The sequence below is a fragment of the Lissotriton helveticus genome, chromosome 5_1 (genome assembly GCF_964261635.1).
Source record: "Lissotriton helveticus chromosome 5_1, aLisHel1.1, whole genome shotgun sequence".
In the NCBI taxonomy this organism is placed as follows: Eukaryota; Metazoa; Chordata; class Amphibia; order Caudata; family Salamandridae; genus Lissotriton; species Lissotriton helveticus.
In genome coordinates, this window is record NC_136065.1 from 95,480,055 (window position 1) to 95,506,018 (window position 25,964).

At 44.7% G+C, this 25,964-nt stretch overlaps 1 protein-coding gene across 1 annotated transcript in view; it reads right to left on the bottom strand.

Annotated features, from left to right (window-relative positions):
* The window catches only part of LOC144754205 (E3 ubiquitin-protein ligase TRIM39-like), a 223,139-nt gene extending 213,102 nt beyond the window's left edge, over positions 1-10,037 (bottom strand). Inside the window, exon 1 of the mRNA XM_078641791.1 lies at positions 9,583-10,037. Coding sequence (XP_078497917.1) covers positions 9,583-9,999 — 417 coding nt within the window. The 5' untranslated portion in view covers positions 10,000-10,037. The remainder of the gene's footprint in view (positions 1-9,582) is intronic.
* Positions 10,038-25,964: the final 15,927 nt, after the last annotated feature.

The window sequence follows — 25,964 nt, forward strand, 5'->3', positions numbered from 1 at the left end:
ATGGAATTAAATAGGAAGGTGATTTTCGGCAAGATGATCATTTTGACCAGATTGACTCTACCATAGATATTAAGCGGCAAGGTATTCCATCTGGTCAATAGTTTCCTCACTTCCTTTACTACAGTCTCCCAACTTACTTTCGTGACATTATCCAAATTATGGGTAACATAAATTCCTAGGTACCTGATTTTTTGTTTAGCTTCAGGTATCTGTACTGTATTGTTCCAGCTCATAATGTCTGTTTTGTCTTTATTTATTTTATATCCAGACACAGCGCCAAAATCCTCCGCTAACTCAAACAGCCTAGGGATAGCCTCAACCGGATTGGACGTATATAGGAGGAGATCGTCAGCATATAATGCTGTCTTAAGCGTCAAATCCCCTATTTTAAAAGGTAGAATTACTGGATCTGATCTTAAGGAACACACAAAGGGCTCAATATATATATCAAAAAGGAGGGGAGACAGGGGACAACCCTGTCTTGTTCCTCTTGAGATGTTAAACCAGTCTGTAAGGCAACCGTTGACCAAGATTTTGGCCCGGGGATTCCTATATAATGTTATAATGCCCTCGATAAATACATTCGGGAACCCAAACTTCGCCATGGTTTTCCACAAAAATGACCAGTTCACCTGATCGAAGGCTTTTGCTGCATCGATCGCAACGATAGCAAGTGGCAGCCCCCTGTCTGTTGCTATATCTATTGCTCCTAGAACTTGGAACGTGAGTTCATTAAGTTGACGGCCAGGTATGAACCCCCTCTGATCCGAATTGATAATAGATTTAATTATTTTTGCCAACCTAGATGCGAGTATTCCGGAATATATTTTCTGGTCACAGTTAAGCAAGGAAATTGGCCTGTACGATTCTATTTTTTTGGGATCTTTATTAGGTTTCACTATCAAGGTAATCGTAGCCTCAGACCAGGATGGTGGTGCTTGATCTCCCTGCAGGAAGATTTTATTAAACAGAGTTAATAAGGGTGTTAAGACTTCCTCCACATTATCTTTATACACCTCGGATGGCAGACCATCCGGACCAGAGGCCTTATTCCTAAACATCTTTTTTATCTGGGCCCGTATTTCTCCTTCGGTAATCCCTGTACCTAGGAAAGCTATGTCACTTTCACTCAGCTGGGGTAGCTCTCTCTGATCCCACCACTTTTCAAGCTCCTCTAGTCCACAGTTATTTTCTTCGTGGTAGAGCTCCTCCATGAATCTTCTTGCCTCTATCCTGATTTCTACATCCTTTGTTAAGAGCATCCCAGAGTCTTTCTGAATAAGCAAGCTTATGTTATTCCTACTTCTCTCGGTCCTCGCCTTCCAGGCCAGGAGTGAGCCACACTTTTCTCCATATTCAAAATTGTGAAGCTTGCTAACTTCCCACTTATCTTTGTTTACCTTATCAGCTCTAGCCTTAAAATCTATCTGTAGCTGTAACAGCTCTTTTTCAAGTATGGGAATCCTGCCTCTTTCTTCCAAGACGGCTAACTGCAACTGTAATTCCTTCTTTTTGATTAAGTCGAGGACCTTAGTATTCTCTATTTTCTCCAGTTTTCTTTTTAATGCCATATGTGAACCAAGGATACCCCTAAGATAGGATTTCAAAGTGTCCCAGACTATTTGCTCTGAGGCAGTCCCAACGTTAACTGAAATAAATTCTAAAAGACTAGCTCTGATTTTGGTTTTAATCTCGTCATCGAGAAGAATAGTTCTATCCAGGGTCCACCTGAACTCCGAGGAGCTAAGCTTGAAGTTGATATTTAACTCCACAGCAAAGTGATCGGACAATCCTGTGGGAATGTGTGAGACTGAAGTAATGTCAGGCACAAAAACACGATCTAGGAGAAAGAAATCTATTCTGGAGTACTGTTTATACTTCTTACTGTAGAAGGAGTACTCTCTGAGGTTGCCATGTTTTACTCTCCATACATCAATTAACGAGAAATCTTTCATGATATTTTTAAGAGCTAGGAGGGATTTATTTGGGGGATTATATTTAGCGTTTGAAGTACGGTCCAGCTGTGTGTCTAATAGAAGATTAAAGTCCCCTCCTAAGATGACTGGAGCTGAATGTAGAATAATATGTTCCTCTAACTTCTGAAGATAATCTGGGCTGTCCTCATTTGGACCATAGTACACAGCACACTGAAAAGTGAAACTTCCGATAGAGAGGACTGCCACCAGCCATCGACCCGATCGATCGGTTTCCCAGTTCTGAACCTTAATCCCCCTGTTCGCACGCACAACTAAAGCTACTCCTCTAGTAGAACCCCTCTGTTTAGAGCAGAGAACTTCCTGTACCCAACTAAGTTTTCCAAATATTTGAGCACAAATCTCCGCCTCAAGATGAGTTTCTTGCAAAAGGTATATATACGCCTCGGTATTTTTTAGAAACTCACATATTCTTTGTTGTTTCCTCAAACTTCTTATACCATTCAAATTCCAGGAAAGGAACTTATTGTTGGAGACTGTATTAGGAATCATCAGAGACCATGACCAGACCTGCAGCTAATAGAAATTTCTGTTTAAGCTCTGTGTTGCAAAATAGCAATTTATGGCATATGAGGACATTTTTATATGATTTTTTCCCCTCTCCCCTGACCCCCCCCTGACCCTCCCCCCCGAGGAACCCTCCCCTTATACCTGGCGTAATCACGCCTTAAGGAGCTCTACACCCTTGAAACACCATCAGTATCTGAAAAATAAATAATTTTTCCCATTTACTCGGTGCTACATCTGACCCTTGTCTATGTGTAATTTATTTTTATTCTTTGTATATATATAAATGTTTTTTTTTTTTTCATTTTATCACATTTTTTTTTTTTTTTTTTTACGCAAAGTCAGTTGCATCCTATTATATAAACACAAAAAAAAGAATAAAATTTACCTCTTGAGTGTTCCTTACAGAATCAAGCCTAGAAAGTAAAGTGAGTATATGGCCTACGTATGGATATTAACTTACTTTTGACTTCTTATTAAGTCTTCCCAAATTAAATTAAATCATATGAGCCAAAAAGGGTTATAAGGAATATGAATCTTTCTCATTTACCCTCATACCAAAGGACTGGAATTTACTATTATCTCTATTTTCTCATTTTTTGAAGCAGTTCATCTACCTCCTCTGGATGATTACAATTGAACATCTTATTGTTCCACATAATCTTAAGTAAGGCGGGAAACTTCATTTGGACCTGGGCACCTAATGCTCGAAGCTCTGGCATCCTTGAACCCAACTCCCACTGCCTGTGGGCTGCCTTCCCCCCTATATCAGATCTAATTTGGTAAGGGTTTGCACGATAATGGAGGGAAGAACGTGCAAGACATCTAGTCAGGATTAACTCCTTAACACTATATGTCTGGAAGTAGACTAAGATTTTCCTTGGAGCTTTACGATCTGCATGCAGTCTAAAGGGATCTCTGTGTACACGCTGGATCTCAGCCTCTAGATCGATATCTAACCGGTCCTTCAGTATGTCCTCTCGCAATAATCTGCATACAAATCCCTTGATATCTTCTACCTCTTCACCTTCTGGTATCTTAAGAATTCTTAGATTGTTCCGACGACTCGCAATTTCCAATCTCTCCAAGTCCATAGTGAGGGTTCGATTTTGAGCTTTGATAGCGTCAATGTCTCTGGAATTCCCTGATGATGCTTCTGACAGTGAGTTAACTTTACTCTCCAACACACATGTTCGAGTTGCCAGCCCCTCCAGTTTGGCCTCCAGAGCGTCAAATCTATCATGCAACCCTTTCTGATTGCTCTCTGAGATTTCAAATTTCCCAAGCAGGTCTCCTCTTAAAGTCTGGAATAAAAGACCCAATCTATCGACTTCGATCTCTGCCTCAGCTGGTTCAACTGACGAACTACCAGTCTGCTGCACAGTGACTTGTTTATCGGAGGTTGGAAGGGAGAGGGTTTGCGACTGGAAGGCAGTGTTACCTGTCTGTGAGCAGAGAAGGATACTGTGCGACTCTGTCCCAGACAGAACTCGAGCTAAGGGTATCTCAGAAGTTAAGCTCTCCATAGCTGTAGCAGAAGCAGTGGCAGTGGCAGTAGCAGTAGTCAGAATAGGGGAACTCTGAGCTGTTAAAGGTAGTGAAAGGCTGGAACAGAAATCGGGACCGGGGGTAGGGCTATATACTGTATTAGGATGTATTAGATGAGTTGGAGCCTCTGACTCCCCCCCGTTAGAAAGCTCAAGTACTGTGTACCTGTTACTCAAAGGTACCGATGGAGAAGAGATCACATTATCTTCGGAGGAGTGAGCCCCTACCCCCACATCCCCTTCCACTTCAGCATCAACTTCAGCTAGTACCTCTCCTCCTATTCTCGTATCCGCTGTGCTAGTAACCTCTACGTCTAGCGCTCCCAATTTAGCCCCCGCAGTCTCTTTAACTTTTTTCTCTTTAACTTTTACAGCCTGCTCCATTATTTTAAAATAACTTTTGAGCGAGGGGGTGCCCTTATGAGCCTGGGACTGCCTCACAGCCTTTGTGACTACCACCTTCCTTGTATCTCCCTTTCTCTTCTGTTTAAAAGGGGACCGGGGTGTTGGACCTCCTTTCTCGGGAAGCTCTATTGGGTTCCAGACCGCCTGCCTAGACCTGAGCTGATATCTATTCCAGGTCGGAGGCTCTGTGTTTTTGGAGACACAGTGAAACCCCACTGTACTAAATATGACCTCCTCACTTGGTTTTGCTCTTGTGGCAACCTCCTCAAGGACAGCGCTGTCAGGGCTGGGGGGGGACTGATCTGACTCAGTTAGCACTGCCGTCGAGACTGCTGCCTCCATACAGGACCTCCCCGTCAATACCTCCTTACCGCCAGTCTTCACCGACTTGCTCTGTAAGAGGCTCCAACATACCGGTCCTCTAGCGCGGAGAATGAGAGCGCCCCTGGAGCGGCACCAAAGACTTCTCCGGCTGTCTCCTGTTCTCTGCCTGCCCACCTCGGGCTCCGAAAATCCCGCAGCTGCCCTTCTCAGTCCGTTGAGCGGCTCTTCCACCTCGCGCTTCCTGACTGGACGGCAGAGTGACTCGGGCATACCGCGCAGGTCCTAGTGCTCATCGGGTTTCGAAATGGAAAAAAAAACACCAAAACGGCGATAAAGTATATGGTGGGAAAACCAAACTAAAGAAACGTTCTCGCTGCTCACCGCATAATTCTCGTCTGCTGGCTAGGTCGATTTGACATGGGAAACACCGCTATACTATGCTGTGGCGTTCTTCAGGGTGCCGAGCTCCACAGCAGCCGTCAGCCTGCCGCCGCCATGTTCCTCCCTTCTGTAATGACTAAATTCACATATTTCTCCAGGGCTTTTTGAGAAAAAAGGGAGTAATGATATTGGCCTATAACTTGAAGCCACCAATGGGTCGGCCGAAGGCTTCTTTAGCAGAGGGAGAATTTTTGAGTTTTTCCATCTGCCTGGCACCTGCCCCTTTTCCAGCGAGGCATTGAGGATCAAATTGGCAGCAGGGTTGGTAATCCCTGCTACAGATGCCAATACTCTGGCTGGACATGGATCGGCGGGAGAGTCTGATTTCAGGGCTTTCATGATCTCCAAAGATTTTTCCTGGGGAATTGGTGGAAACTCCCTAAGAAATGACCCTGTCACAGGGGGGCCGGGAGAAGGTAGGCACTATACCCCAGGACTCAGGAAGAAACTCTGTGGCTGCTGCTGAAGGACGCCGCCGAAGAACCCCGGAGGTGGACGGCCTATGAGGAGAGGACTCATCTGGATCACCTTGAGCCAGCAGCAGTGTTCAGAAACTTGACATGAGGAAGTCGGAGACTCCTAAACTGCCAAGATCAGGCCCTGCAATCACTGTCCAGCATGACATGCATTCAAGCATTCATCCTGAAAGGGGTCCCAGACCAAGTGTGCCTTGAAGCTGTAACTCTAGCACACCTGGCCCAGCATTTGCTGGATTCTCTGTGGTTGATGATCGTGTGAAGCTGGTGAGTCTTACTAGACGACCTGCACTGCCAGAGCCATGTGCGCCAATGTTAATGTGCACCCATGTGCCACACCCTGCATTACTGTACCTCTGGGTCTGCACGTCTTCTGCTATCTAGCATGACCGTGTGTGCCACACCCTGCACTACTGCACCTCTTCTGCAGTGTAGCATGACCATGAGACCGTGTGTGCCACACCCTGCATTACTGCACCTCTTCTGCAGTGTACCATGACCATGAGACCGTGTGTGCCACACCCTGCATTACTGCACCTCTTCTGCAGTGTACCATGACCATGAGACCATGTCTGCCACACCCAGCATTACTGCACCTCATCTGCTGTGTACCATATCCATGAGACTGTGTGCAACACCCTGCATTACTACATCTCTTCTGCTGTGTACCATGACCATGAGACCGTGTGTGCCACACCCTGCATTACTACATCTCTTCTGCTGTGCACCATGACCATGAGACCGTGTGTACCACTGCACCTCTGCGCGTACACCTCTTCTGGTGTGTATCATGTCCATGAGATCTTGTGTGCCACACCCTGCATTCCAGCACCTCTTCCGCTGTGTACCATGACCATGAGACCGTGTGTGCCACACCCTGCGTTGCTGCACTTCTTCTGCTGCCTCCCGTGACCATGTGACCGTGTGTGCAACACCCTGCATTCGTGCACCTCTTCTGCTGTGTACCATGACCATGGGAGAGTGGGTGCCACACCCACCTGCATTACTGTACCTCTGCGTCTGCACCTCTTCTGGTGTGTATCATGTCCATGAGACAGTGTGCCACACCCTGCATTACTGCACCTCGTCTGCTGCGTACCATGACCACGAGACCATGTGTACGACACCCTGTATTACTGCAACCCTGCGTCTACACCTCTTCTGGTGAGTACCATACCCAGGGATGTGGAATTCCTATAGCCCGACGCCCAGGACTTATTGTTTGGGGTCAAGGGCAACAAGTTTTAATGTGTATTTTGTCCTTGGGACAAGTAGGCCCAACCCCTTGCAGCACAAACCCTTTGGCTGCCAGTTTGCAGTACCACATTAAGGGTCAGGGAATGGCACTGCCTACAGTTAAGTTAATGTTTGTGTGCATATGTTAATGTTGTTCAAACTTGTATTTATGGTTCATTCATTGAAAGCCTTTATTATTAGGGTAAGCGCTCTAAGTAAATGTAAGTTCTGACTGCACTACGGACAGTGGTTCTAGTATAAAAATGTGTACACACGGTTTCAAAGTTTAGCAATATGAGGCTATGCATAATGCTCCCAGAATACTCTGATTAGATGCATATTAGCAAAAGCTTGAATGCAAAATTAATGATTCTTTGCTTTCAATATAAAATGTTCCTAAACAAATGAAAGTAGGGAAAAAACATTTAGCTAAACTACTGTAAAGTTTCTGGTACCCTTTCTTAGCAGAATCATTTAGCAAAATATGTTCATGCATGCTAGAATTTCTCAAAAATATTCGCATTGCAAAATCAGTGTAACCAGTTTCAATAAGGTTATGGGAAACAAAATCAAACAAGCATTGGCAAAGCCAGTAGGTCTGAAATTGGTGGTCGGCCTTTTAGTTTTGGCAATGCGTGACTTGTTTTGGCATGGTTTTTGTAAAACCTTGTTGATGTGAGAGCTACCAGGCCCTCACCATTATAACAAACATTGGCAAAAGCAAAAAATAGTTTTTGTTCTCAAAAAAGCACACACTGCCACATTAGTATTGGCACTGAACAAAACTACTCTGAGTGCCGATATGCTCCTTGTAAAAGACAGAATGCTGTCACCACAGTGAAGCCAGCCAATACAGAGAGAGAGAATTTTAATAAACACAAACAGTCATGGTTAACGCCAGACCAAATTAGGGGCCCAATTATTAAAGAAAGTCTCAAAAGTGCACCCTTGCAATAAGTGCAGCTATGTCTTTCGTGAATTCACAAGAATTTACAGAAGTAGGGCAAGAAATTGTACTCCTAGAAAATATTTGTGAACTTTATTTTAGCATGAGCAAATATGCATGTATAGATTTGCTAATGCGAAAACCTGAGTGTTTGCAAGTTCATTTTCCCTCCAAACACTTTTTCCCAACTCTGGAAGAAGGTTTACCTCTGCCAATGTCTGGAGTAAATTTCCAACATTTCTCAGTATGGGAAAATATTAGAGAAGAGTTGTTGAAAACCCTTAAAATATGCAAGTTAGTAGGTTTGCACAGACTCAAAAGAGTAATCCAACCTTGGATCTATTGCGTGACATTACCTTCAGTCCCAGTATGTAGATCTGCCGAAACGTGGTAACATATAGGGATTGCTAGTATTCAAACATGACTATAATATGAGCCCTGCATAATCAGAGAGGATATATAAGAGCTCCAACATAATGAGATTGGTGTCATAATGTTTGCTGGCACTACATGGCACCAGAGGGACAAGTGGATTTTGTTACAGGACAAGTAGATTCATGAAGCAACCTTGCCCATGGACAAGTAGATATTTTAAGAAATTCCACACCCCTGCATACCGATATGTCTGTGTACCACACTCTGCATTCCTGCACCTCTTCTGGTGTGCACCATGACCATGAGACCGTGTGTGCCACACTCTGCAGTACTGTAACTCTGCGTCTGCACCTCTTCTGGTGTGTATCATGTCAATGAGATAGTGTGTGCAATACCCTGCATTACTGCACCTCGTCTATTGTGCACCATGGCCATATGAGCCCCTGAGCTAATTCTGTATTGTCACAAGTCTTGTGACACTGACACATGTGTGAGCCTGGGTGCGACACACTGCCCTACCCATTAAACCCTTTGAGTCTGTCTCTGTATCCCAAAACACCCACATACATATGACTTCTGATTTTCTGCAACTGCCTATGTGGTGCAAGGAGCACACCCTCTGATCTCGGGGCCCTGACAAGACACCCAGTGCGATCCTCTGCAGTATCTTACATAGGTCTCACTTTGACACTCACTTACAACTCGCAAACTTATCTCATGCTTATGGGCAGCCTCCTCCAGGGACCCGCGGAGACCCACTGAGTGAACAGTAATCCTTGATTGATCACAGACATACCGTGCCCTCTCTTCCAGCCCCTTCTATGAGGCCCAACTAACCTGTAATCCTAAAATTCTGATTTAAATACTGTGTATTCCTTTGTGGGACTCATAACATGTCTTTATTAGGGAACGCTGAACACCCCATCACATACCTTGTGCTCTTGGACAACCATCTTTATGGGACCCACAAGGTGCCTTTGATCCCTGAACACCCAGAGATGCTGCATCTTCTGAGAGACTCCATCAGTGAAGTCGCTTGTGAATCTTGAGCACCCACACACACACCTTGTGCTCTTCTGCAGCTCCCTCTATGGGGTACACTGCATGACTTGTCACCTCTGAAACCTTCCACACATAGCTCCTCGTGGTCTCAAGCTGCCTCCTTGATGGGGTTCACAGAGGGCCTTGTGATCCCTGAATTCAGACAGACACACCCTGTGATCCTGACGGGTAGTTCCATAACACCCACACACACACCATGTGCTCCTTAGCAGGTTCCTCAATGTGGCTCACAGTGTGACTTTGCAATCCCTCATTGGCCATACACATACCTTGTGCTCCTTTGCAGCCTCCTCTACAGGGCTTGCTACGTGATTTCTATGGTCCTTGGACTCCCGGCACACCAAACATATCGGCCTCTGATCCTCTGCACAGAACAGCAGCAGTGCCTGGTTATGTTTCTCACACAGATTCTCCCCCTGGGGCATCACGGGGGGCAGATGAAGCTGTTTAGCAATGTCCACCATGTTCCCCAGTTGCCTGTTGGGTCGGAGGTTTTCCCCAGATATCTCCCTGCACTGTGGACAGGGGAAGTTTCCATCTCTTCCCTCCCAGCTCTGAGTGATGCAGGAGCGGCAGAAGTTGTGTCCACAATCGATCATCACCGGATCAGTGAAATATTCCAAACAGATGGAACAAGTGGCCTCTTCCTGGAGATTCCCGAGCTGAGCTGCTACTGCCGCCGCCATGCTGCAGGAAGTGAAGGTAAGTTTCAGTTTCTCTCTTTGTGAAGTGTCTGTGCGTCTGCGCCCCTCACGTGAGACCTGGGACTTCCGGGTTCATGTTAGTAACATGAACCCGGAAGTAACTGTAACTGTTGTAGACAGTCACGGAGCAGGAGGAGGACTGACTCCTCTGCTGCGTGTGATTTACTTTTAGTTTGACACTATTTACGCGTCATGTGGTTATTATATTTCGAGATTCTGTGAATGCAATAACTGGAGCTTGAATAAAACATTTTTTAAATTCCTCTGTGTTATCTTTAATACGTCAATTCGGCAAGTTTGCTTTTTTAATCATTTAGGTATCACATAAACCGTTCTGAAATCCTTTCTAAAGTGTCTTCTTCCTGTATTTGCTATTTTAATTTCTGGTGCAAAGGCTGAAAAATACATACTTTTACTATATTTCTCAAAGTTTCTACTGGCCTTACCACAACAATTGTGGTCATGCCGGTCAACTAGTAGTTTGTGTGTAAGAAAGAAGACATTGATGGCTGTTATTTCCTGTTCTGTATTTCATTGACGCCTAAATTACTGTTGCCTGCACTGAATCTGTTCTGAGAGGTACCGGAAGCTTGCAATGCCGATGCCCCGGAGAACCTGTTCTTTGTGCGAGGGAAGCTTGCACCGCTGATATCCTGATGTACCTGTTCTGTGAGTGAGGGAAGCTTGCAAAGCGGATATCCTGATGTACCTGTTCTGTGAGCGATGGAAGCTCGCACTGCTGATGCACCTGTTCTGTGAGTGAGGGAAGCTTGCACTGCTAATACCCCAATGTACCTGTCCTGAGAGAGGGAAACTTGTACTGCTGATGCCCTGATGTACCTGCTCTGTGAGAGAGGGAAGCTTGCACTGCAGATTCCCCGATGGACCTGTTCTGACTGTGAGGGAAGCCTGCACTGCTGATGACCTGGTGCAGCTGATATGTGCAAGGGAAACTTGCCTTGCTGATGCCATGATGTACCTCTTCTGTGAGAGGGAAGCTTGCACTGCAGACATCCTGGTGCACTTGTTCTGTGAGGAAGGAAGCTTCCACTGCTAATGCCCTGATTTACTTGCTCTGTTAGAGGTACGCTTGCACTGCTGATACACTGATGTACCTGTTCTGTGAGGGAGGGAAGTTTGCACTGGCGATGCCCTGATGCATCTGTTCTGTGAGTGTGGGAAGCGTGCACTGGTAATGCCCTGATGTAACTGTTCAGAGAGAGGGAATCTTGCACTGCTGATGTCCTGATGTATCTGTTCTGTGAGAGCGGGAACCCTGCACTGGTGATATCCTGATGCACCTTTTCTGTGAGAGGGAAGCTTGCACTGATAATGCCCTGATGTATCTGTTGTGCAAGTGAGGGAAGCTTGCACTTGTGATGCCTTGATCTAACTGCTCTGTGAGTGAGGGAAGCTTGCACTGCTGATTCCCTGATGTGCCTATTCCGTGAGAGGGAAGCTTGCACTATAATGCCCTTATATATCTGTGCTATGAGTTAAGAAAGCTTGCACTGCTGATGCCCTGATGTACCCGTTCTGTGAGTGAGGGAAGCTTGCACTGCTGATGTCATAACGTACATATTCTGAGAGCCAGGGAAGCTTGCACACCTGATGTAATGGCAAACGTGTTCTGTGAGAGAGGGAAACTTGCACTGCTGATGTCATGGCAAACCTGTTCTGTGAGGGAGGGAATCTTGCATGCTGAATTCCTGATGTTTCTGTTCTGTGAGTCAGGGAAGCCTGCACTGCTGATTTCCTGATGTACCTGTTCTGTTAGTGTAGGGACTTTGCAATGCTGATGCCCTGATGTACCTGTTCTGACAGAGGGAAGTTTGCACTGCTGATGCCCCGATGTATCTGTTCTGTGAGTTAGGGGAGTTTTCACTGCTGATTCAATCAATCAATCAATCAATCAAGGACATTTATAGAGCGCACTACTCACCCGGAGGGTCTCAAGGCGCTAGGGGGGGGAGGGGGGGGGTGCTGATACTGCTCGAACAGCCAGGTCTTGAGCTTCTTCCTGAAGGAGAGGTGGTCTTGGGTCAGGCGCAGGTCGGTCGGGAGTGAGTTCCAGGTCTTGGCGGCCAGGTAGGAGAAGGACCTTCCTCCTGTTGTCGTTCTTCAGATGCGGGGGACGGCGGCGAGGGCGTGACTGGCTGATCGGAGGTGGCGTTTGGGAGCGTAGAAGTTGATGCGGTTGTTGAGGTAGCTCGGGCCTTGATCGTGCAGGGCTTTGTGTGCGTGGGTGAGGAGACGGAAGGTGATTCTCTTGTTGACGGGGAGCCAGTGCAGGTCTCTCAGATGTCCGGAGATGTGGCTGCGTCGGAGGATGTCGAGGATGAGTCTGGCTGAGGCGTTCTGGATCCGCTGGAGTCTCTTCTGGAGCTTGGCGGTGGTTCCGGCGTAGAGGGCGTTGCCGTAGTCCAGTCGGCTGGTGACAAGGGCCTGGGTGACCGTCTTCCTGGTCTCAGTGGGGATCCACCGGAAGATCTTCCGTAGCATGCGCAGGATGTTGAAGCATGACGAGGAGACGGCGTTGACTTGTCTGGTCATGGAGAGGGAGGAGTCCAGGATGAAGCCCAGGTTGCGTGCGTGGTCTGTCGGTGTGGGTGTGGTGCCCAGGGCGGGGGGCCACCAGGAGTCGTCCCAGGTGGAGGGCGAGGAGCCCAGGATGAGGACTTCCGTCTTGTCTGAGTTCAGTTTCAGGCGGCTGGTCGTCATCCACTCGGCTACATCTTTCATCCCTTCGTGAAGGTTGGCTCTGGCAGCGGCGGGGTCGTTGGTCAGGGAGAGGATCAGCTGGGTGTCATCGGCGTAGGAGATGATGTTCAGGTTGTGTTGGCGTGCGATGGGCGCGAGGGGGCTCATGTAGACGTTGAAGAGGGTGGGGCTCAGCGAGGATCCTTGAGGGACGCCGCAGATGACTTCGGTGGCCTCTGACTTGTACGGTGGTAGACGGACTCTCTGTGTTCTTCCGTCGAGGAAGGAGACGATCCATTCCAGTGCCTTCTCCTGGATTCCGACCTTGCTGAGGCGCTGCACTAGGGTGCGGTGGCAGACAGTGTCGAATGCCGCGGAGAGGTCTAGGAGGATGAGGGCCGCTGTTTCTCCGTTGTCCATCAGGGCTCGGATGTCATCGGTGGCAGCGATGAGGGCGGTCTCGGTGCTGTGGTTGGCTCGGAAGCCAGACTGTGAGGGGTCGAGGGATCCATTCGTCTCGAGGAAGGCGGCCAGCTGTTTGTTGACGGTCTTCTCGATGACTTTGGCTGGAAACGGGAGGAGCGAGATGGGGCGGTAATTCTTGAGTTCGGTGGGGTCCGCTGTTGGTTTCTTTAGTAGAGCGCTGAGTTTGGCGTGCTTCCAGCCCTCCGGGAAGGTGGCGGTGTCGAAGGAGGTGTTGATGATGTCCCGCAGGTGGGGTGCGATGACAGTGTCGGCCTTGTTGAAGACGTGGTGAGGGCAGGGGTCGGTCGGATATCCGGAGTGGATGGAGTTCATTATGCGGACGGTGTCATCGGTGCTGATCGGAGTCCAGGCGCGGAGGGTGGTGGTGGGCGGCGTTGCTGCGGTCGTTGTGTGCGATGGTTGAATGCTGAAGCTGTTGTGTATGTCCGTGATCTTGTTGTGGAAGTAGGAGGCGAGGGAGTTGCAGAGGTCTTGCGATGGGGTGATGTCGTTGTTTCCGGCGTTGGGGTTGGAGAGCTCTTTCACGATGTTGAAGAGTTCCTTGCAGTTGTGTGCGTTGTTGTCCAGTCGGTCCTTGAATGCAGTTCTCTTGGTGGCGCGGATCAGTTGGTGGTGCTTCCGGGTGGCAAGCTTGAGGGTGGTCATGTTGTCCGGTGTTGGTTCCCTTCTCCAGACTTTCTCGAGGACTCGCCAGTTCTTCTTGGAGCTCTTGAGTTCGTCAGTGAACCATGGGGCTTTCTTGCTGCCGGGTCTGCTGGGCGGGGTCCTCAATTAGGCGTGGGCAGTAAACACCACTACGCTGGCAAAGTTTTTTGCAACTCTGGGCTCTGTCTGGTGTGCGAAGTTCGGTAAAGAAACTGCAACTGCAGGATGGCGGAGTTTACCAGAGCCCACCTCTACTCAAGGCATCTCTTACAGGCAGGGCCACAGCATCTTTGAAGATGACAAAACCATCCCACGGTGTCAGATTTGGGAAGGGTATATTATGGTGACTGTTTCTTTAAAAGAACAAAAACTAGGACAATGAATGAACAGCGAAGTAGTACTGTCTGTTAATGTTAACAGCAACAGTGGTCACAGAAAAAGATCTACAATGATGACAGCTGTAGAAGGACTGCAGTGTAGTCTAATGCATAGAAAGAAACTGAATACTATAGCAGGAAGCTCTTAGACCCGCCACGGCTGTCTCAGTCTGTCACATGTCCAGAAGTTCCGGTTAGATCTAATTCATTGAAGTAATTGAAATATCCGGGGATGGCCCGTTACTCCACACCCACAGCTATTGCTGTTTTTCGTCACCAACTGGTGCCGCCAATCTCAGTGTCCTTTTGTTTTATATAAATTTGGCGGCTTCCCACTCTGATAATGCTTCAGGATAATAATAAAAGGCCCAGGCACCAGCAATCACAACCAGGAGAGGTGACAGACTCAGAGAGACACTTCGGTGACCCATCGGCAGCCGGTTCCCAGCTGCACCACCCACTGACTGACTCAGAGACAAACTTGGTAAGTGCTATTTATAAATGTAACGTTATCAAAAAAGTATAGCCCGGCACTCTACTGTTATACCGTCAAAGTTAGGCCTATATAGTAGAGTAATCTTTCACCTATATTCGCCCTACCTTTCTCTCTATAACGGGTTTGGAATTGACCTTTTGCCCAGTTATTAGCTGAACAATTGTCTGGTTTAGTTTTGCATGAGGATTCGCAGTACCATATCTTAATCCCCTGCACATTCTGTATAATAAGTCTGTACATAGGTCACCATCATCGTCATCCTTGGATGATAAGCATGCTGTGCATGGTTGCAACTATTGCTTTAGGGTTATTTACATACCTTGAAGCACAAACACATCGACCGAGGTAGACCCCCTGTGGACACCTTTTGGTATAAAAGTAGCACACGATCACTGGGCTTACAGAGGAGGAGCTTCCATGCTGATGTGGGATCCTGCATGCTGACTCACCAACACGCAGCGCTCTGACATCCCTTTGCGGGGAGTCTCACTCGAGCCCAAGATGGGGTCCTTCATTCTCTCCCAACAGGTGATGGGGCTGGATTTCTCCCAGGGGATTCTTGGCTTCCTACACCCACATACATGCTTTTACATCCATATACATGTTAGGCACATTTAGGTACATCTAGATGAACATTAGTAGGACTGTGCAACGATTACTGTGTTTATGTGTTCGTATATATTCACTCTGTAAAACGTCATGGTCAAAATTTGCCTACTGTTTATTCTCTTGGCAATATCAATTCTATATCTTTGCTTCTGTCTAGTGTTTCCTACAGCACATATATTTTACACTAGAATGATGCTGGCTCAATAAATCCTTATTGAACACGCTCCATCAGGGGTCAGGGTTGTCATGTTCAGTGGTTGCCAGAAACTTTCAGCTCCTCGTGAGGACCAGGTGGCTTATGGTGGCACTGTGAACAAGCTGATCTATAGGCTAACATAACCTGCGGGGGTGTCTGGAACCAGTCTTTGCCCCAATCCCTCAGTGTATGTTATCCAAACGCGCAGATCCTGAGTATTCTTAGGAACTACACAACACCACGTTCATATATAATATCAATTATGATATAAGTCTGTCCAACAGAGAGTGTCATGAAACAAATTGGTTATATCTAGTAACAAGTATTTTAATGTTCCTTAAAGAACTTTGTTTCCTTTTCACAGGTTAAAACATACAGTACAAAGTCTTATTCACACCGGTTCAACAGACCAACCGTAAACATATTACATTCATTTCAATTTTTACAGAAAAAAGGTGCAAGGACCATACAATGTAATGATGGAATTGCTGAGTCCATAAAACAGCAATATTCGATGACATACAACAGTCAACACGTGTTTCGTCACTTAATTGACTTTTTTCAAGGCTGTATAACAGTGAAAAACATATGTTGAACAACATTACAGCATCTGTCATAAATTGTCTAAATGAGTAATAAAATAGTGCCCAACCTAAAGAAAGTGTCACAAAAAAGAGTGTCTTTGTGAAAGCCCAAAGTGAGGAAAAACAGCTAAGTCAATGGTAGACTGACAATGAACGAAGTAATTTATCCAGATAGAAACATAGACATGCAGATAGAGTGCTAGAAAACAAACTCTTTGACCCACTTATTGGCAGGGGACTTGATCAGATACATAGAAAGAATAAAGAAGAAAAGATACACCAGCTGTGATAAGTTTAATTGATTGGAATTTTTCAGATAGTCAAACCTTAAAAGTACAATCTCAAAGTTGTACCGGGTATCATTTGAAGCGTACCGTGTTGTGAGAGAGAAGTCATCCAGAGAGTCTCCACATACCAGTTGTGGCTGCTATTTGTGTGAAATCAAGCAAAATATTAATCAGTTAGATTCAGAATTCCCTATGTCAAAGGTCGCAGTATGGTGAAAACTTACAAAAACCAGAACTTACGTGTTTTCAAAATCGAATCGTCTCCGAAGGTATCAAAGTAACAATCACAAGTGGTGGAGCTATCAGTCCCCTAAGCTGGAGGCTCTCAAGCTGTACTAGGGAATCTATGACATAATATCGACAGACAGAATATCTACATAAAAAAATATCGACACAAAAATATCGAAATCAAAAATATCGAAGTTATATCTACATAATGGTAAGTACAAAAATATTGAAAAAATAATACCGTTGTACAAAAATATCGAAATTAAAAATATCGTTTTTTTAAATGTATTAATAATAATTTAAAATTAATTTAAAAATACATATAATTTTACAAATATTAAATAAAAACATTAAAACATATTTAAAATATTATAACTAATACCTATACATTTAAAATAAATTTAAAATTGTACATATCCATTTATAAATATACTTACTCCACATATTACAACAGTAGAAAAAGCGTTGGATAGCGTAAGGGTTTAAATTACTATTCCCACTCCAGAGGATGCAACAGTAGGGAAAGCGTTGGATAGCGTAGCGGTAAAAATTACTATTCCCACTCCAGAGGGTGCAACAGTAGGGAAAGCGTTGGATAGCGTAGGGGTAAGAATTACTATTCCCACTCCAGAGAGTGCAACAGTAGGGAAAGCGTTGGATAGCGTAGGGGTTTAAATTAATATTCCCACTCCAGAGGGTGCAACAGTAGGGAAAGCGTTGGATAGCGTAGGGATTTAAATTACTATTCCCACTCCAGAGGGTGCAACAGTAGGGAAAGCATTGGATAGCGTAGGGGTTTAAATTACTATTCCCACTCCAGAGAGTGCAACAGTAGGGAAAGCGTTGGATAGCGTAGGGGTTTAAATTACTATTCCCACTCCAGAGGGTGCAACAGTAGGGAAAGCATTGGATAGCGTAGGGGTAAAAATTACTATTCCCACTCCAGAGGGTGCAACAGTAGGGAAAGCGTTGGATAGCGTAGGGGTTTAAATTACTATTCCCACTTCAGAGAGTGCAACAGTAGGGAAAGCGTTGGATAGCGTAGGGGTAAAAATTACTATTCCTACTCCAGAGGGTGCAACAGTAGGGAAAGCGTTGGATAGCGTAGGGGTCAAAATTACTATTCCCACTCTAGAGGGTGCAACAGTAGTGAAAGCGTTGGATAGCGTAGGGGTAAAAATTACTATTCACACTCCAGAGGGTGCAACAGTAGGGAAAGCGTTGGATAGCGTAGGGCTAAAAATTACTATTCCCACTCCAGAGGGTGCAACAGTAGGGAAAACATTGGATAGCGTAGGGGTAAAAATAACTATTCCCACTCCAGAGGGTGCAACAGTAGGGAAAGCGTTGGATAGCGTAGGGGTAAAAATTACTATTCCCACTCCAGAGGGTGCAAAAGTAGGGAAAGCGTTGGATTGAGTAGGGTTTAAATTACTTCCCACACTACTCCCCCTGTAACACACAACACACTAAACATTATAAAAAAACACAATTAATAAAAGTTTCAATTAATCAATTAATAACAATAAATATTATTAGTTTAATGTAAGTATAAATAAACTATTTAACACTTATTAATTACCAATTAATTAACAATAAATACCAATAAATAAATAAATACAATCTCTTTAATTAATTACATGTAATTATATAACACCCTACTCCCCTATAAACACACAACCCACTACACATAAATAAATGAAATCATTTAATCACTTAATAATTATTAATTACCAATTAATTATTAATTAACAATATCAAAAATTAATAAATTAAAAATATTAACACATTAACTCTAATTATTTTAATTTACTTCTTAATATTATTTAATTACAAATTAATTATTAATTAACAATAACACTAAATTAAATATATTAGCACAATAAATCTAATTAATGTAATTAACTAATTAATATTAATTAATTACCAATTAATTAATAATTAACAATAACAATAAATTATATATCTTAGCACATTAAATCTTATTAATTTAATTAACTAATTAATATTAATTAATTACCAATTCATTATTAATTAACAATAACACTAAATTAAATATATTACCACATTAAATCTAATAATGTAATTAACTAATTAGTCTTAATTAATTACCAATTAATTATTAATTAAAAAATATTTAAAAAGATATATTAATTAATTAATTATTATTACATTACTTCCCACCCTATTCCCCTATAAACCCACAACCCGCTCTAATACTAAAACGCAAAATGTTAACAAAATTACTAAATTTCAAACATACATTTCTAAACATATTTAGCAAACATATAAACAACATAATAAAATACATAACACTAAACAACAAAATTTCGATATTACTAACATACATACCTTAATCTCGATATTCTGTCTGTCGATATTATGGCACATCGATATACTATGCCATCAATATTAAAACATCGATATTATTGTATATCGATATTTTAATTTCGATATTTTGTCTGACTACCGTACTAGGAAAATAGAAAAAGGGGAAGGAAAATGGATATGGAAATGGACAGAGTGAAGTACACCGCTTGGGCTGTACGTCACCATCTATTCTCTTATTCTTTCACTAAAGGTACCAAACCCACAAACACTGCAAAAGGATAGGTATTTACCTAATTCCTTAAAGTCTGTGTGGATAAGTCGCTGTATAATAGCACCAAACACAGTGAAAGGATATGTATTGCCATTAAGCTTTATAGACCATATGCACAAGTCTCTATACAACAGCACCAGACTCAAGGTTAGAAAAACCTGAGTACTGAAGTACGATGCAATAAAGCAAACGTGAACTATATCCCTGTACCTAGTTTGCATGGTGCTGGAGTTATTAAGGCCATGTGACTCATTAGAAAGTCGCAGTGTCCCGCCTATCCAAAGAACAAGGGTCCAGTATATATTGTTTAAAAGGAACTAGCCTCATTTTGGTATTAGCGCTTCCTGGAGTTGCATTCCACAATTATTGCACTAATAAATGTCATTGTTAACGGACGATGATAAGTCCCTGCAAAGTACAGAAGGTAAATGAGACAAGGGCATCACCCGCCATCTGACCATATAACCTTCACCCGTTACATTTAAAATTGTCCCAATTTTGTACATTTAAATCAACCTCTCAAAAGGGAGAAAAAACTATTTGTTCAAGTATACCAATGGCTCAGAGAACGGGAAATGACCTGTATTTAATAAATCTCTGCCGTGTAACGTTGAACGGCGAAAGTGGTCTGCACTTATCCCTTTTAAACATACTGAGACTTTCAGAGTCCGGGGAGAAATAGAAGACAGAAAACCGTCTAAACGAGCTATTGCTGTTGAGGAATACTAGTCCAACTGATGCTATATGGCCAGAGCATTAAATCGTCGGCCATCTTGGGCAGGTCTCAGATCCAAATAAAATGAAGGAGAGGAGTAGGATAAAACACCCAAGCATGTAAAATTTGAAAAAAACTGTGCAGACATTTGAACATGAGACTCTGTTTTTGGTTGTTCATTCTTATGAAACACAATATTCAAATTTACTGGTTACAGTTAATGAATAAGAACAACATGTCCAATCCTTATTATATAACATATGTATCTAATGCAAAGGCAGTACATGACATACTAAAGTACATGACATTCCAAGGTCCATAGTACAAAGACAAAATATTTATATAAGTAAAAAACACTTTGTAGTTATGTAGATATTTCATCAGAAACAGCGCATGACCTAGTTAAGGTGTTTAGAGTATAAAAAGGGACACACAATCTATGACTTTGTCACTTATATACGACTGTCTCATGTTCATATGTGGGAGTACATTGTGCGTGCATTATTGTTCCTACATATGAAGCAAGATAAAGGAGGGATGTACAGATGTCTAACAAATCGGGACAGTAGCTTGAAGATTATTCCAATAGGAACACGTCTAACTCCCGGTCGATATTCAGGCCTATTTCTACTGCCAGAAGTTTCAGAATCCACAGGGTTTCCAATCTTCTTAGGGATAGTACCCTATCTTTTCCTCTAGGATTGTGTTGTGCTTGCATTATTCCATGAAACTGAATATTAGTCATTGCCATGGAAGGGTGAGCTGTGTTAAAGTGTACGGCAAGTGGGTAATCTGTGCTGTTGTCCCAAATATGTTCTTGGATTCGCTCTTTTAAGGGTCTGAGAGTACTACCTATATATATGAGTCCACAGTGACACTTTATGCAATATATGACCCACTTGGTGTTACAGTTGATAAATTGTCATATGTGCTGTTTAGTAGACGAATTGTATTGAAATTGTGTCAGTTTGTTGAGAGCAAATGGACAGACACTACATTGTGGGCATTTATAAAAGCCATGCGTTCTGTTTATGGAACCAGGACGGATCTTGTCTTGTGGGCATTAAATAGCTAGGACAAAGTATGTTCCTCCAAGTTTGGCACCTGCTATGAATAATCCTAGGTTAATGCAGAATGTATTTCGTCACTGACTGGTTCAGTCTAAGTAAATACCAGTGTATATGTAAAATCTTATAGATGGCACGGCTCTGTACACTATATATGGTAATAATGCCAGCTCCCAGTCCTTGGATTTATTTTGTTTTCCATCCATTTTATGCAGTGGTGATTGTTGTGGTGTGGTGAGTATTTTGTTACTAGACTGATTCAATACCCTTTTGGTCATCGCATAATCCTCCGAAGTTAAAGGCGACTCAGTTGCCCAAGAATCATGAAGAGCAACAAGGGAGCCGTAAGAGGAAACACCAATTGGAGAGGACAAAATATGGGCATCTCTCCTAAATACAATGCAACTTACAACAAAAGCCATGGAATACCACTCGGACAAGAGGGCTATACAGCTAACCCTCCTTAACTGTTTAGCCCCGCATGTTTCAAGCATCAATAGTAAGTTGTCGGAACACCTTCATCAAAAGAGCTCAAACCGAAACAGCACTAATCCCTCTGAGCTGTACTTGCCATTGAATAATCGATAGACTTGCAACATTGCCCGCAGTGATGGGTGACCTCGTAACGGACTTAAAAAACACTAATACAACCAACACAACGAATATAGGTAAAACAAAATCTAATAACAACAAACAACAAGCATTGGCATAGCCAATAGGTCTCGCCTTTGGGACCTTATAAGTGTTTAGCCAGAGATATTGACTTTGCCTATGTCTTTAAGCTGTGACTTCCATTTTGTGAGGTTGAGGCGGAGCTGCTGCTTGATTTTGTATTCATTGAAGAGTGCCTTTGCAACTCCAGTTTGATGTCTTTCGTTAAGAAGAGAGAGAACCCTTGTGAACATGTTTTGTTCTTAAAATGTTTTATTGTGTCCAGTTTATGATTGTCTAGGCCCTTTTATTGTATTTGAAAACTTTGGTTCGGTGTTCAGGCATACTTAGCGTCTTGCCTATACTGTAAAAAATAAACAACTCCTGTACTACTCAGATTAGCCAGGAGAGGTTGACCGAAAAAGAACTGAACCATAAAAAAGTTTATTTTTGATGAGCTGAAGACATACGATTGAGGCTCTTCTCCTGTATTCTGTTGTTACTTTAATCTGCTGTGTGCTTTTTTTTTTTTATACATGCAGCATTTTTATGCCAATGTGACAAGAATGCTCTGTATACCCATCTGTAAAAATGCATAGATCTTTGGGGCACAGCTGAAACTGAGTGCACTAGAACTGAGCAAATTCGATTTTGATTATGTGAAAGTACAATCCGGCTGTGAGTGGCAACCCTTGATGTTTCAGTCACAATGAATATTGTAGATATATTGAGTGTTGCATAGAGTAATGTAACTCCGCTGCAATATAGAGAGCACCATTTATGTGGCTGTTTTACTTAGTTTGCGTGCCTTGCATTCGCTAAGCACCCAGATATTCCTTTAGGTATCATTTGTTGTGCTATATTAAGTGTTTCTAATATAACATATGGCACTGAGACAAATCCAGGAAACTGTTGGTTTGCTCTTGAAAAGGGAGTTCCCTCCTATGCAGGAACCAGCAATAGGAGATGCATTGTTGGTGAATGCTGTATTTCCAAACACGTATAAATGGCATATTATTGATATATATGTCCATTCCTCAAACATGCAAGGTAAATAAATGGTATTGGAAGCTAGTGCGTTGTGGAATCTTTCCCACATGCAGTAATAAGTACTGCAGAATTTAGGAAGCAGAGAGAAGGTCCTAGTAGAGGAAATTGGAAGCGATCAGCTGGGGACCCCCTGGCAGTTGAATTTTGTTAGCGCTACAGATAAATGCTGGCTCATATGTATCAATGGCTAATGGAGGAGGCATTTGCCTTTGGAATTGTCCCTGAATTTACCAGATGCTAAATACCAATACATCCACATGGAATAAAAGGCTTATTTACATGTATCCTTGTTTTGCGCTGATGACAACATTGTTTGAAAAGTACTAACTTGTACATTGAAGAAGTTTATAGGAGGAATAGTTCTAAAGGACCAATGAGGAAGAGTAGGTGCTAGGCTCCTGGATGGATATACCAATTTTGGTTTTAAGGAGGGTTTTAAAACTTAGCGTGTAAAAGATTTTAGAATGATCAATATTGATAATTAGTGGACGTATAGGGCTATAAGATGTTTGTGGGTTATGAGGGATAGGGGAGGATTTCAGGGTGGTTAGGAGCTAAGGTCTTTGGGGAAACCTCCACTTTGTGACCTCATCCTACGCTGGAGGTACCTGCCCTCAGTTGCCTCAAAGTCCACTTGACAGACCTCCACTCTGTGACCTCATCATAGACTGGAGAGACTTGCCTCAGCTGTCTGACCCAGCACTGGAAAGACTTGCCCTCAGCTGTCTGACCCAGCACTGGAGGGACCTGTCCTCAGTTGCCTAACCGAGCACTGGAGGGACCTGCCCTCAGCTGTCTGACCCAGCACTGGAGGGACCTGTCCTCAGTTGCCTAACCGAGCACTGGAGGGACCTGTCCTCAGCTGTCTGACCCAGCACTGGAGGGACCTGCCCTTGGCTGTCTGACCCAGCACTGGAGAGACCTGTCCTCAGCTGTCTGACCCAGCACTGGAGGGACCTGTCCTCAGTTGCCTAACCCAGCACTGGAGAGACCTGTCCTCAGTTGCCTAACCCAGCACTGGAGGGACCTCTCCTCAGCTGTCTGACCCAGCACTAGAGGGACCTGCCCTCGGCTGTCTGACCCAGCACTGGAGAGACCTGTCCTCAGCTGTCTGACCCAGCACTGGAGGGACCTGTCCTCAGTTGCCTAACCCAGCACTGGAGGGACCTGTCCTCAGTTGCCTAACCCAGCACTGGAGGGACCTCCCCTCAGCTCTCTGACCCTGCACTGGAGGGACCTGCCCTCAGCTGTCTGACCCAGCCCTGGAGGGATCTGCCCTCAATTGTCTCGGTTCACTGGAGGAACCTGCCCTCAGCTGTCTGACCCAGCACTGGAGGGCCTGTCCTCAGCTATCTGACCAAGCACTGGAGGGACCTGCCCTCGGCTGTCTGACCCAGCACTGGAGGGACCTCTCCTCAGCTCTCTGACCCTGCACTGGAGAGACCTGCCCTCCTCTGTCTGACCCAGCACTGGAGGGATCTGCCCTCAATTGTCTCGGTTCACTGGAGGGACCTGCCCTCAGCTGTCTGAGCCAGCACTGGAGAGACCTGCCCTCGGCTGTCTGACCCAGCACTGGAGGGACCTCCCCTCAGCTCTCTGGCCCTGCACTGGAGGGACCTGCCCTCAGCTATCTGACCCAGCACTGGAGAGATCTGCCCTCAATTGTCTCGGTTCACTGGAGGAACCTGCCCTCAGCTGTCTGACCCAGCACTGGAGGGACCTGCCCTCAGTTGCCTAGGTTCACTGGAGGGACCTGCCCTCAGCTGTCTGACCCAGCACTGGAGGGACCTGCCCTCAGCTTTCTGACCCAGCCCTGGAGGGACCTGCCCTCAGCTGTCTGACCCAGCCCTGGAGGGACCTGCCCTCACCTGCCTCACAGGACAGACCTCTACTCTGTGACCTCACCGTGCGTTAGAGGGCGCTGGACTTAGGAGTAGTATAATTTACTATTCCAGCTCCAGTGTACGTACAGTAGGGAAGGTGTTGGATAGTAAATTATACTATGCCTTGTCCTAGAGCGCCCCCCAGCACAAGTCGTAACGACTTGCGTTGTGAAAAGTGCAATGTAACAGCATCGCGATGTAATCCCCGCGTTGTAAACTATGTTTCCCTGCCTGGGTTACTCCACGTCGATGAACCCAGATTTTAAAACTATTAGTTCTGTAAGCAGACCCCCCTCCAAGTGCAATGAAACAAAGTAACCCGTAAGACTGCTCTGTAAACCCAACAATGTGCAGGGGCGGTGAGGCGCTATAGTGCTGCATGCTTAGCCTTCAGTGGGTAAACAAAGTCGAAACAGATCTAAACTGTGTCAGAGCGAGAACAGCCCCAGACACTGCTAACGCCAGGAACAGAGGCAGTCACAAGCTGGTGGGACGGGCCGGAGGGATGACATGAAATAACCGTACTTACAGCGCCTAGACCAGGGGTATCCAAACACATATACAGTACAGTTACGAGAGGTGAAGCGGCGTGCATGGACAGCCCAATGGACACCTATAGTAGTCACTAGTAGTGTACCCCTAATACTCTTCCTAAAAGTTGTATCCCGTTCAGAGCTATGGGTCCCATTCATCCTTTTCAGGACAGACTGCGCGCACCTGCATCAGCCGCTCCCGGGAGAACACAGGTAAATAGCTGAACATTAGCACGGTCGGTTGATGTCCCTGCTGCGGTGAGCTGAGCCTGACACCAGCTCATTTGCTGGAATTCTATCAACTCTCCTCGCAGCCTTTCACCTGTCCGAGTACATCTTTCAAAGCGTGCACACTATCGTAGGTGCAGCTCAGCTTGCGGAGCCAGCCTTATCCATCAGTTTAATCAGCTGTCATTTTTATGCAAGGGCGTGTCAAGTAAAGCAATCTGGTGGAGCGGGCCTATCTGCTAAAATACGCATTAAAACATATATACATTTCATATGTATACACACATATGTATGCACAGATTGACCATACACAATCAGGCGCTCTGTGTGTACGGAGCCGCAACGAAAAGCGTGCCCTATTAGCTACAATGATCCCCGCAAACGTTCTGAAAGTTGCAACCTATAGGCAGCAATAATGTAAAGGTGACCCCGGTCTTAGAAAGGCCTCTCAAAGGATGTTCTACAATCACGATTAGTGGAGAAGGGATGGCGGTGCAACTGGCATGCGTTGTGAGAGCGCGGAGTACATCCGGTGTTCGTTCCAGGAACATAAGCCTTTTTCCAAATGTTGCACACAGCCAATCCCTCCCAACCACAGGAGGGGCTGAAA